Genomic DNA, 12,479 nt, shown 5'->3' on the forward strand with positions numbered 1-12,479 from the left:
TTCTCGTAGCTCTCAGCACTCCATTTCTGCCCGCCTGAGTATGCTGTCTTTTGTAAAACCATGTCTACGTCGCTTTTCGATAGTTTTGTGATAAGGGAACGGCGGGGCTGGCGATTGCAGTTGTCGCAGCGAGCTCGCTCTGCAGCACAATTGTGGAGGGAATGCTTGAAGCGCGCTTATGCGTTAGATGTACGTCCAGAAAACGAAACTAGACGGGATCAGTCGTATGGAGTACTTGACGTAATGCTACTCCATGTGATAGAGCTGGTTGATACGTTTTTTTAGTCAATTTGATGATGGCGCAAGCAATCGGATCAGCATCGCGGCTTCGAGCGCTGGAACTACCTGGTTTGATTTGCAGTTCCACTGACTCGGACATGCTCCATTAGGATACCTGAGGGAGCGAGTCTGCGTTGTTGAGATTAGAAAGATGGTATGATCTCTTTGCTATGTGTACTCAAAGTTTGATGTCAACGGCTTGGAAACTTGCTCCCCAAGAGGTCTACTTTCACGCCATTTACATGTTTCCCTTCCAGTACATTGTATGCAGACTTGGTAGTAGTGGTTGGGTATTTATGTTCTTGATCTAAAAGCGACCAAAGTGGTGTTCCACTGATCGGTTCAACGTCCATATTGCTTGGGCTGTTTGTTGCTTGACCGGGAAGCGAATGTACAACGGTTGCTGGAGCATTCAAGGTACCACTGAAGAAACCATGATCAGTACCTCCGTGGGGATTCTACAACAACTCACTAAGCTCTCGACGCACGTACTGCTTGAGGATAATGGTACAGTTATACGACTAACCTCATGTCTGACAATGTGGCACCTGTCCTCAACTTTTCCCGGTGAGCTAGCATGTATGTCTCATCCTTAATATCGGCCCGTATACTGTGTTGTATGTGAAAAGCCGTGGACCCGCTGCAGAGTCATTGGCAGGATGTGGGTGCAAAGACGCGCCGGTTATGGAAAGTTCGGGTTGATGCCTGGCATCGGTTGAACGTCCTGTGATGTAGCGATATCGATCAGCGGCTTATACAGATGTTGAGGGCTCCGTAGAAGCTAACCACTTAACATTAGCGCCTTGTTGGACGACAAGCACTTGACAAGTAGTACTGCTGCTTCCAGGGGAGGCTATATGTGTGGGTCTGTTGTAAGACATGCGACGACCGCTCGGAGCGAAATACGTAACCTTTTTCTTGTAGAGCTACTGATGTGGACCCGAAATTCGATGCCTCAGGCTGTCCGATGTTGTTGCAATATGTAATGGGTGTGTGCGGCGCTTGCCAATAGGGCCGGCTCGGCACAGCCGAGTTAAAGGGCAGAGCGGAAAAGGTATCGCACGATAGGTATTGCGGGAAAATTAATGTTGTCAGAGCGGCTCCGGGAGTTGCGTACTAGTGTGGTGGAGGCACAGTTGAGGTGGTTACCTTCCGACACGCCGTTCTAGTGAGGCGTTGATCGTGCCGTGTGGCGTATTCGCTGTTCTCACAAGACTGCCTGACGGCCACCTCCCGGGCCCGAACAACAATGCAATGTGACCGCTCTCGGTAGGGGCGAAATATACCTAGCTAATGTTGCTCTGTCTAGTGATCTTTGATTGAGGCGCGGAAACCGCATAGAAAGATTCGATGAAGAAGATATCTTGTGCAACTATAAAGTGCACAGTATCTTCAACGTGAAGTATATAACCACAGAGCAGCCACCATCTCCTCATACCTGCATCTTACGAGCAAACAAGCTCCACAACATTCTCCAATCGTCTCTACATTCTCTATCTAGTCACTACAATGTCTTCTTCCCAGAACCAATCTCAGCAATCTTCTACTGGCGGCAGGCCTACCGGTGCAACAGGCGGTGGTTACAACAGATATCCATGCATGAACTGGCAACAGGAAGGCCATCCACAGAATTACAACTTCGTCGATCAAAAGGATCGATTATGCGCTCATTGCATGGTCAGTCTGTCAGTCCCACGGTTCGTTACTGCGCTAACTATTCCATCAGTGCGCACCCCGCCGGCGTTAAAAGGAAAGCATCTTGGGACACCAGTGCCCATGGGCTTTGGAATTTGAGTCTACGCCTGTTTTGGTCCCTTTTGGAGGGCACATTGAAGTTCTTTGTTGGGTAATGGTCGGGATTTACTACGGTATTCCTTGGTTCAAGCTGCGACGTTTTCATATGCACAGCAATACTTGAGTTGAGGCAAATTTTAATTGAATAGAAGCTGGTTGCGCATGTTGCTCTTCCCCATTTTGCATGTTTGTGACAGTCTTCACCTAATCGCTCTGAATGGACTCATTGTATTGCAGAAGACCTGCTTCAAGCCATCACTTACGTGAGTAGCCCCGCATATCCACGTTTTTCTTCCATGCGAAGAAGGAGTCGGTTGTGGTGGAAGGATCTGACGTCAAAGCGGTAGCCGTACCCTACTGCTTAGGGACGTTGCGACTGCCTTCTTCTCTCGCTTCAACCACCCACGCCTCGCAATACAACGGACCGAGCCTAAACACACATGGCTGAAAATCTATGCGGGTGCCCACTCCTGGAAACGACAGATGGCGCAAGAATTCTCAACAGGTGGACCCCCAACACCAACATCCATATTAATCAGCGCCTTAGCCGGTCCCTGATCAGCCGTGATTGATCGACGATAATTGGAGCATGATCAGGTGGGGCAGTAACTGAAGGAAGCCCGCTCTCTTTGTTAGGACTACACCACTGCAACGGAAGGGGCGTCCAATCACTCTAGCTAGAAACTCGAAACGAGTAAGTTGAGGACCCGAAGAAGCCGGATAATCGTCACTATCTTCAGTGCTGGCCATGATTAGAAGATCATATACTGATACTGAGCCGCGTTAAAAGCATGAACGAATGTCTCAGCTCCGCGCATACATCGTGGTAAGTCCGGGTCTCCAGCGCTTTTCAGATTCGTCTTCATGTTCAGAATGATCTGCTCAATGTGCTACCAGCGTACACAAGTGACAGCTAAGACGCAGTCATCTCCTTGGTCGATTGCCAACAACTACTGATGATGAAATGTGCCAATTCTATGCCAGCACGTTCACATTGCTGCAGGGAAGGTGGGTCTCGACGAAGGACCAGCGCATGATTCGTCGTATTCATGTTGGATAGCTGATACTTCAACGAATCATGGGCTTACTCCGAAGAACCCGGAAGGGCTTGCCACATTCCGTAGCGCAGGGCCATGACAAAGACGCCAATGTCGTGAGCTAGCCTTGTTTCACGCCCAGATCCTAGGTCACTTTAGGCAAATGATCCCTTATTTGCTCTGGTTGGGTATCATCAAGAAGCCTATCGTCGAGCACTGAACCGAGAAACAGTAGTTTAGGGGACGGCAAAAGAGAGACTCAAGATCGACACCGATCTCAGGCAGACGACATTAAGCGCGCAGAAACGTGGCATGCCGGACCATTGGTAACGCACAGTGGGTCTCCTAGCTCATAGAAGACCCCATGGATTCCAAGTCCCCGCATCTCGAAATGCCACTCTTATCGAGTCATTAGCGCAATTGTTTTCCAACGGCTATCAGGTTTATCCGGTACTCACAACTGATGATGTGCAGTGTATGATTACTCTCCAAGTGTCCAGGCAGTGACGTCGTACTGATGGGATCTACAGTACTAAGTCTCACACTATCGAGATAACGAGAGTTTAACGTTTGCATCAGATTTCAGCACTTCAAAAGGGTAGTCGAAGCAGTGATTGGGACATTGCGCAAACCAATTGTCAAGAATAGTTTAGTTGACACATGTCAGGCCTTTACAACACACATGCCGTTGGCTTTCTTTCAAGCGATAATTACACTATCGCGGATACGGTGATAAGCATAAAGAAAAGCATAAACTGGACCCGACGTTTGTTGAATGTCTGGGCTACAGCAAGGTCCATGCATGTTGTTCTACCGCGTCGACCTCTTCTGCGGCCACACTGAGCCTTACGCACACATCAAGAGGCACCCTGATCATCTTTCGAGCCACTTTTTCGCAAGGCGGCGAATAGGAAAATACCTTCACGTCACACACGGCTCGACTTTTCAAGCGCCTGTGCCGTCGGTAGTTCGAGCGCAGAACCTTAACAGTTGCGTAGACGTATCTCGGGTGTATTGTAGGGGCCAAATTCGATGACAAGTTGGTCATCATGTCCGATATCATGGGTATGGCGTATACTACGGCCGGCGCTACAGGACAAAGAGCCACTGGGTGGAACATTCCAACATCGGTAGCTGTGGACTAATTCACCTCAGCTAATGAGACAATTTCTCCTGAAGTGTGAGGTATGTGCTAGAAACATGTGACCGCAGCTGTATGCATGCAGGTGCAAGAAAAACGGTCACTTCCTTCCTGACAACTGGGCATGCATATGCAGGTTAACCGAGTAAACGCATATTTGACGCGACCAACACGATCTTCAATCTCGTCTCATCGATCCGAGTTGATACACAACACTCAACAGCAAATCTACAACATTTCTTCCGCTTTGCTTTCTAGTGTAACCCGGCTGACAGTGACCCTGACCCAGCCAGTGCCCTGGTGGTGTTGAGCCTGGAGGGCTTAGGCATTCCACGGACCGCACAGCTGCGACGATACAGAACTCCAAGCGTTTATCATCGGTATTCCCATGCAGCCTTACCATGACTTGCAGTGTCTAAGACAGCCATGTGCGGAGGCCGTCCCACTGAAGGAAGCCGCAAAACGACCGGCACTACTCACAACCCACCACAATCTAGTCAGATCACGATATGAAGTTTACTCATTTGTCTCACTTCTAAACACCCAACTCCCAAAGCACGCAAATCGGGCAGGTGAGCAAGGCGTAAAAAAACAAAGCGTCCCGTCCGTCATCCTTCCTCTAAGCGCCCGCCATGTGGCACAGCCGAGAAATTGGTCCTGGACCCAGTTTGATCAACGCTAGACTTCCCCAAATCACATCTAGTCCTAGTAAGCAATTGTTAAGAAATCATGTGGCTTACCGCGCCTCTGCAAGCGCCGGCGCGTAAATGGGGTTGAAGCGAAATGGGCCGATCATGCCTTGAACAACGACACGACCGACCGCTATCCTGGAATGAGGGCCAAAATCAATGGGTCAATTGCTAACCAACGAGCCAGTGTACTAGAATAGCATAGTGCCGTGGTTCTTTTCAGGCCAGCAATGGTGCTGGGCAAGGCAGACGTGTATAATCCGGCAACTTTCGCAATGCGCGCAGGTACCTCGGATACACCTCATCATTGTTTCATGACTACAGTATCTGTGCTTTTTGGACTCCCGCTTGTCTTGGGGTCGTGCTCACGTCGTTGATATGGTCGTCAAATATTGTTGCACTAGTCGTGACGACAATCCTGACGTATCCTAGCCGAGCTCATCGTATCGTGTGCGATCGCCACTTTTGGTGTCTCTCAATGTGATGGCGACATAACTGACGAGCAAACTTAGAACCAAGATTTGATTAGTTATTATGGTTGCTAGCATTGCTTCATTCACTTCGTGATATCTTGAACTCCCGGCCAGTAGCGTTCTGTCCTACAAAGAACTCCGTACTCCCTCAGGATTATATCATGTCCCTGTGTGATATCGCAATCACTACTTCCACGTGGACAGTTCCCAAACTCGTTGAATTGGTATCATGCTCGCGCGCATACTCATCCAGTTTCTGTTGACTTGTTAGTGCATGTTTCTTATCCGCTACTGTTCCGTATAACTCACCAGTCTCAACACCAGGTTGCCTTCCATCTAAACCTCCAGTAACCTTCTTCTTAAGCTTAGCCAGCCCGATCTTAGCTTCATCCTTCGCGAACTTTGCGTTCCGCGCGGGCTTCCACTGCATCAGTCCACGATGTTTCCTCTCTTCAGTTCTCTTGTTCTGCTTGTTGACATCCTTACTCGATGAGGTATCATCCGTCTCAGACGTGGTGCTCGTTTGGACTGTAGACATTGACTGGCGAGGGTGGTGATCATCCGTGGGTGATAGATCGGTCTTCTGTGACTTCAGCTGGCCATTGGTTTTGCTCTGGTCACCTCCGCCCATGCCGCCACTCATCTGTTTTGCGCTGCCAACGGTATCGGCATCTTCGACACCAATGTCGGATGACGAAGAGTCTTCGCCGTAGTCGTCGTCAGAGTCATCATTATCCTCGTTGTCGGATGGATGATGACGGTCGTGTAAGGGTTCATCGACGCCCGGTTCGCGTCTCTTCTGACGTCTCGTGTTCATGTAGGCTTTGGGATTATCTCCGAAAGCACCGGACCAGTCCTGTCCGTCCTTTGCGAGCCACCTACGCTTCTCTTCTTCGCTCGCATTCTTCAGAATATCACGACCGGTGGTCAATGATTGCTCATGTAGTTCTTGCACACGATCGGGTATCTCCTTCTCTACCTTGTGGTTTCGCACGCCCTCCGTAACACATGACTCCCAAGTTTCGAAAGTCTCGCGTGTATCATTATCGGTGATGAAAGCAGCGTGCGATTCGTCCGTTCCAGCCTTGAAGCGCGCACGGAACTGTAGACGACCAACTTCCTGAAGATCGTCGAGACCTGGTTCCTTGTGGCAGTTTTCTTCAGTGATGTAGTTCTGCGTAAGTCGAGCAGGAGCAGCAGTCTTCCAGATCGGGATATTGATGTCTGCGTCTTCGTTGTCGATGAAGTGCTGAAGCCAAATGACTGCGTACGCATCCGCCTTGCGATGATTGCTGATGTGGAACTCAAAAACGATTGGTGACCTATAACGGTGCTTTACTGGTAGCCGGACGTTGTACTTTCCATTGCCCTCCTCTAGGTCCCAGTAGTAGCCATCGCCTTCTTGGAGCTTGTGAGCAGCGGTGCGACTCAACTTGCCAGTACTTCCACCAGTTCGCAATTTGATCTTGGGGTGATGATTGTAACCCAGAGCCAGGATACGCTGAGACCGGAATTCAAAGGTGCCAACATCCCAACCAAGCATCTGAGGGGGTAGACGGGTTTCAATGCTGCGGAACAAGAGAGAAATTCGTATACGACCAAACCCGATACCGCCATCGAGCGGATACCAGCGTGTGACTTGGGAGGATGTCTCGAGAATGTCAGACAGTTTCAGTGGGACTACGCCCAAAATAGGGTCATGCTCCCTATGCCTTTGATCGCGCACTGTAACCGTGATAATGGCTGATCGCCAATCACGAATGAATCGTTCTGTACCTGCGTTGAAGATTGGCTGGGACGAGACAGCCTTTGCACGGGTTCGGTAGACTAGCTCGTCGTTGAACAGGATCGTGCAGTAGCTGTTTGGAAGATCTCCACCAGTCTCTTCTTTGCCCTCACCGTAAGGCTTCGCAGGCTCGTATTCGCGTCCCTTGGGGTTGGTACTGCCCTTTACGTTCTCAAGCTCTAAATTCACAATCTGGTGACAAATCACACTGCAGATACCGCTAGGCCAGAGAGGGTCCGGTGGAGTGTGCATGACGGCATCATCCTCGTCAGAGTTGATGACACCCTTGTCATCTTGTAATTCAGGCTTGTCCTTCAACTCGTCTGGAAGAGATTTGTTCTTGCCGTCTGTTCGCATCTCCTTCCTGAACTTTGGCTTGGTGAAATAACCGACTTCCCAGTGGAGTTCTCCGGGCATCTCACTGTCAGCGTCCATACCGGCCAGCTTCGAAGTCTGTGGGTACATTTTGCCTGGGTGCTGGATCATCTTCTGCATGGAAATCTCGACCTTTCCAACAATGTCATCGGCGGTGTGCCGGTCAGAGTCCCAGAGTTCTACGCTCAAGTTCTCGTTGGCCTTGATCAGTTCTGGACCAACGAGAACAGCTGCCGTCTCTTCCCAGATCGGGTTCAGGTCGTCAGTAATGACTCGGGTACAGTACATGGGCTTGCCGTATTTCGAGAACGCGATCGTGATGTAAGGGTCGCTGCCACCATGCTTTGATCCACGTCGATCTTGTTTGCTCAGGCCGACAGCACGGTGAATACGAATCCAAAGTACACCCAGGGCTTCGGTATCTTTCTGAACAGAGTCGCCTTGAAGAATGGCTCGCATGTCAATAGACATGGATTTTGGCGCGACATACATGCTAGCCGCTGCTTTAATGGCATAGTTGACGAAGTTGCTGATCAGGGGGAGGTTGAGGATGTTTACGCCCTTTTCTACCATAGGCGTGCACCCAGCAGTTACCTGCGGCGCGCCCATCAAGGTGAAAGTTAAGGTTTTGAGGAAGGGAGGTTCGGGGGTCATGTTCAATCGCAAGCGGACTGTGCCGACGAGGCCTTGCAGTTCGACGAAGATGGGCAGCGGAACACCGAAGAGACCCTTAATCCCCAAGTAGAATACCAGTTGCATGTGCATGTTCCTTGCTCTCTCGGATACCCGCTTTCCGCTGGGACTGGCGTGGTATGCGAAAGAGACTTCCAAGTTGTAGTAGTCGCCGCCCTCTTCATCTGCTGCTGCTTCTTGAGGATCTTTTGTCTTCTTGTTCTCTTCGTGGATTGATTTCTTCATGTCGCCCATGTGGGAGTCGGGAAGTGCTCGCAAGCTGAGGATGCGTAACGGGTTGCTTCCCTGGTTGATTTCGGCCACGCGGACGTTTTCAATGACACCAGGTACGGAAGCCTGCATAACATCCTCAAGCATGTCGGCGACACCCGAGAACATGTCGGGGTTGATGAGGCCCCATACAATGGCAAGCAGTGTGTTCATCCACTCGACGGACTCGGGCAACAAATTCAAAGAGGCCTATACAACGGTTAGCTGATCCTGACAAGGGGGCTTCCGCAGGCACATACCATCTGGCCGCGGACTTGCTCACTGTCCCATTCGACTTCCCTTCCGCTACGCACAACCTCCTTCATCCAGAGATATACACCAGACGCCAGGCACATGCCAAGCGGTATAAGGCCCTTGAGCGCACCGCCAAACATCTTGCCAACGACAACCGTTCCGATGAGTATTCCCGCGCATAAGTAGTTGGCGCGCGTCTCAAGGGCGGCAAACATGGGCTCATAGCTGACTGAGGGTGTGGGATGGAAGAGAACGTTCGTCTTCTCGCCATGGATAGGTACGTCGGTCGTGGTGCCTTCGGCGACTGGATCTGGTGGTGCTGTGACATCTTGATTGTATTTGTAATCTTCGAGCGACTGGGAGGGGTCGGTCTTTATGGGCTTGAAGGTGTTAGTGGAGAGGTATATGGACAAAAAGGTTAACATACTGTTGACTTGTTCAGATTCGCATTGGGCACAACCAAATGCGGGTTCTCGACCTCGTCTATCATGTCTTTGCTGACATCGGCAATGGTAACTTCCCTACCGGTTGTAGGGTCTGTGACTGTCTTCTCTGTGCCCTTTACTTGTCTTTCCTGCTGCTTGTGTGGTTGCGACTGTTGCAGATTTTGTTGTTTGGCTTGTTCGTCTAACTTCCTATCTCGGGCCGCCTTGTCCTTGTCCAAGTTCTCCACGAACTGCTTGACAGTAGGGATTGGGTTGTGTCCCGAGTAATGTCCTCCTGGAGCATGTTGCTGCTGCTGTTGCTCCATTTTGTGTATCTCTCCTTCTGTATGACCGCCCAGGTCGAGGGTATGGACGCGCGACGAAACTCACCCAGCAATTGCGACTGTTGCGGGAGGATCGTAAGGGTTGATGGGATAGATTAGGAAGAAGTTGAGCCTAGCGAAGATCTCCCCGCTTAAGAGAAGCGAAAGCAAGGAACAAGCAAAGCAGAACCATGAAAGAGATCCCGCACGCGGGGCTAAGGCTACAGGTTGAAGTCAATGACGTAAAGCAAGCAGGACCGATGCTAGAACAGGAGCTGCCGCGTTACCTGTTGCGCACGACGCGTACTCAGCCTCCGCTTGTGCCACGACAAGAAGCTGTCAAAATCTCCACTGTGGCTGAAATTCTGATAAACATCCTGGCCGTCGCATCGTGAGTTCCCGCTATGATCGGCTGATGACGTCGATATGCATGGCATGGCATCATTGGCCAATCAGCGTGTAGCGGGGCCGATCATCCCCTCCACCTTGGGACGACTCATGATCTCCCTACTCACGCTTTGGTAACGGGAGTTACCCGCTACCAGTTTCCAGCACATTTATTGGCCAGGTCCGCAATATGTCGGGCTGGTTCACCTTGTTCACCAACTGTCGCTACATCCTCAATGGCGAGCTTGTCGAGGACCATCTTGTCATCTCCGATGAGACCGGACTCATCTTGAAAAGAGAAGGCTACATTGGGGGCGAAGCCATCGACTTGGAAGACAGTATCATAGCTCCGGGCTTCCTGGAACTGCACACTAATGGAGCGAATGGTTTCCACTTCACGCACTACGAGGACGAGCAAACGTATGCGACAAAGATAGACGATATTGCGAAATACTACACGACTCAGGGTGTCACGGGATTCTGGGCAACTATACCCACAGTAAAGAGCGATGAATTCCAGAAGGTAAGGCAGATATGATACGCCGAGATGTCTTCGTCGTGCACTTTAAACACCATCAAGTGCACACCATGTGCAGCCTACTAACACCTCTCCAGATTCTCCCCTCCTTGAAGCCTCGCCAGATTTCCTCTTCTGCATCTCTCCTTGGGGCTCACACAGAAGGCCCATACCTACACCCTTCCAAGAAGGGCGCACATAACAGCTCTCTTTTCCACTCCTGCTCAACATCCCCCTCGACCATCTACGGATCCTCGAACTTGCAATCCACGGTCAAGCTTGTTACCGTCGCGCCGGAGCTCCCTGACTCAGCGGCACTTATCAAAACACTGACATCGCAAGGTATCAAGGTAGCAATGGGCCATTCGACGGCAACATATGAGGACGGATTGACTGGGTTGAAGGCTGGAGCAAGCGGGTTGACGCATACATTAAATGCGATGCCAGCTTGGGGATCAAGAGCGCCTGGGTTAGCTGGACTGGTATCGCTGTCGGAAACAGGGAAAGTTGCACCACCGTGGTACACAATCATTGCAGATGGAGAGCATTTGCACCCAAACACCGTGTCTTTGCTTCATCGCTCCAACCCAAAGCGGTCAATTCTGATCACTGACAGTATTGAACTTGCGTCTCTCAAAGACGGGACGTATCCCGGCCACTCTCAGATCCCTTATGAACAGGTCAAGAATGGAACACGAGCGACAATTGTGGGTACTGATACTTTGATTGGGGGATGCATTCCACTCCAACGGAGTGTAAGAAACTTGATGAATTGGTCTGGCTGTGGAATTGCAGAGGCTGTAGGCACGGTCACTGAGAATGTTGCTGCTTTCATGGACGTTGATGGAGAAGGCGGACGGGGTATACTAAAGGAAGGCAGGAGAGCAGACTTGACTGTATTGAATGAGCAAGGTGAGGTGCTTCAGACGTGGGTGGCCGGGCATAAGGTGTGGGATAAGGAGGAGGATATTCGAGCGCATGAAGATGACGGTGAAGCGAGAGGTTGATACTGACTTCTAATGACGGTGTTCAAGCCAAGATTTTTTCATAACATGGTGCTGAGCAATGAGATGGGTGTCAGGATTGTGGAGAGACTTGAATGCTATGTGAATTAAGGGCTCGCCTTGTCAAGGAACGGTGGCGTGAAGTCAAGGGACATGTGAAGCATATTCACTACATACTTAATACCTGACGCACAGGCAGATTTACCCTTCTAGCCCTGTTGTACGCACAGGCCATAAATATGAACAGCGATAAGGACGCCCATTCGTCGGTGCAAGCTACGGCACTTGAACCTAGCGAGCAATCCCCACACCTTATAGTATTCGTCCTCGGCCCTCCCTGCGCGGGTAAGTCGACGCTATGCACCACCCTCGTCAAGCAGTTCAAACTAGACCATTTCTCCATCGGCGATGAACTCCGCAATCTAATTTCTCAAAATTCAACTGGCCATGCTGCACGTATCAAGAACAAGTTATCCGTTGCTGAGCTGGAGGACTTCGCAACGAACGTCAAAGCAGGAACATTAGCGCCTTCAAATGTTACACCCAAGTACGTCAAGGAGCGGGTCTTTCCCGATGGTGTGGTAACACCAAACCTACGAATTCTGATCGATGGATTTCCTAGGGGAGTAGATCGGTGGGAGACGTTCAAGGACATCGTGAAGGACATTTGGAAGCCCAATAGTAGCACCTGGGCACTGCTGCTTTGTGTTGATCAGGCGGTAGCTCGACAGCGGTTTCTGAGTCGCGGTAGAGCGGGAGATGTCTTTGAGAAGAGATTTGTTGAACATGAGGACTCCATTGGCAACATTGTAGCTGCGATGAAGCGGGACGAGGTAAATGTCGTTGAGATTCATCCAGGGCTGGACCACGATTGGGAGGATGTACTCAAGTTTCTTCATTATATCCCTGGGTTATATGAGGGGACAAGGCGGGAGTAGATCCCAATTGCGTCGCAATGCCACTTTGACTTAAGCGTGTCACGGCGGGTTACTACGAGGTTATAGGAGGAACTAGATGATACCCTGACGCAACAATGCAAGTTCAAAATCGAT

General features: G+C 50.5%; 3 protein-coding genes across 3 annotated transcripts; 2 read left to right on the plus strand and 1 right to left on the minus strand.

The window, feature by feature from the left end:
- Positions 1-5,658: 5,658 nt before the first annotated feature.
- Positions 5,659-9,522, minus strand: ALTATR162_LOCUS4170 (uncharacterized protein; the record flags this gene model as incomplete). The annotated part of the gene is made up of 4 exons (XM_043311780.1): positions 5,659-5,669; positions 5,723-8,726; positions 8,777-9,151; positions 9,199-9,522. 4 exons carry the CDS (start codon positions 9,520-9,522, stop codon positions 5,659-5,661), a joined length of 3,714 nt encoding a protein of 1,237 aa, XP_043167715.1.
- A 574-nt stretch (positions 9,523-10,096) lies between these two features.
- On the plus strand, positions 10,097-11,430 carry ALTATR162_LOCUS4171 (uncharacterized protein; the record flags this gene model as incomplete). Its single annotated transcript, XM_043311781.1, has 2 exons — positions 10,097-10,429; positions 10,522-11,430. 2 exons carry the CDS (start codon positions 10,097-10,099, stop codon positions 11,428-11,430), a joined length of 1,242 nt encoding a protein of 413 aa, XP_043167716.1.
- A 236-nt stretch (positions 11,431-11,666) lies between these two features.
- ALTATR162_LOCUS4172 (uncharacterized protein) lies at positions 11,667-12,365 on the plus strand (the record flags this gene model as incomplete). Its single annotated transcript, XM_043311782.1, has 1 exon — positions 11,667-12,365. The coding sequence occupies one exon, from the start codon at positions 11,667-11,669 to the stop codon at positions 12,363-12,365; it is 699 nt and encodes a 232-aa protein (XP_043167717.1).
- Positions 12,366-12,479: the final 114 nt, after the last annotated feature.

The sequence above is a fragment of the Alternaria atra genome (assembly GCF_907166805.1).
Source record: "Alternaria atra isolate CS162 genome assembly, contig: 23, whole genome shotgun sequence".
Lineage (NCBI taxonomy): Eukaryota > Fungi > Ascomycota > Dothideomycetes > Pleosporales > Pleosporaceae > Alternaria > Alternaria atra.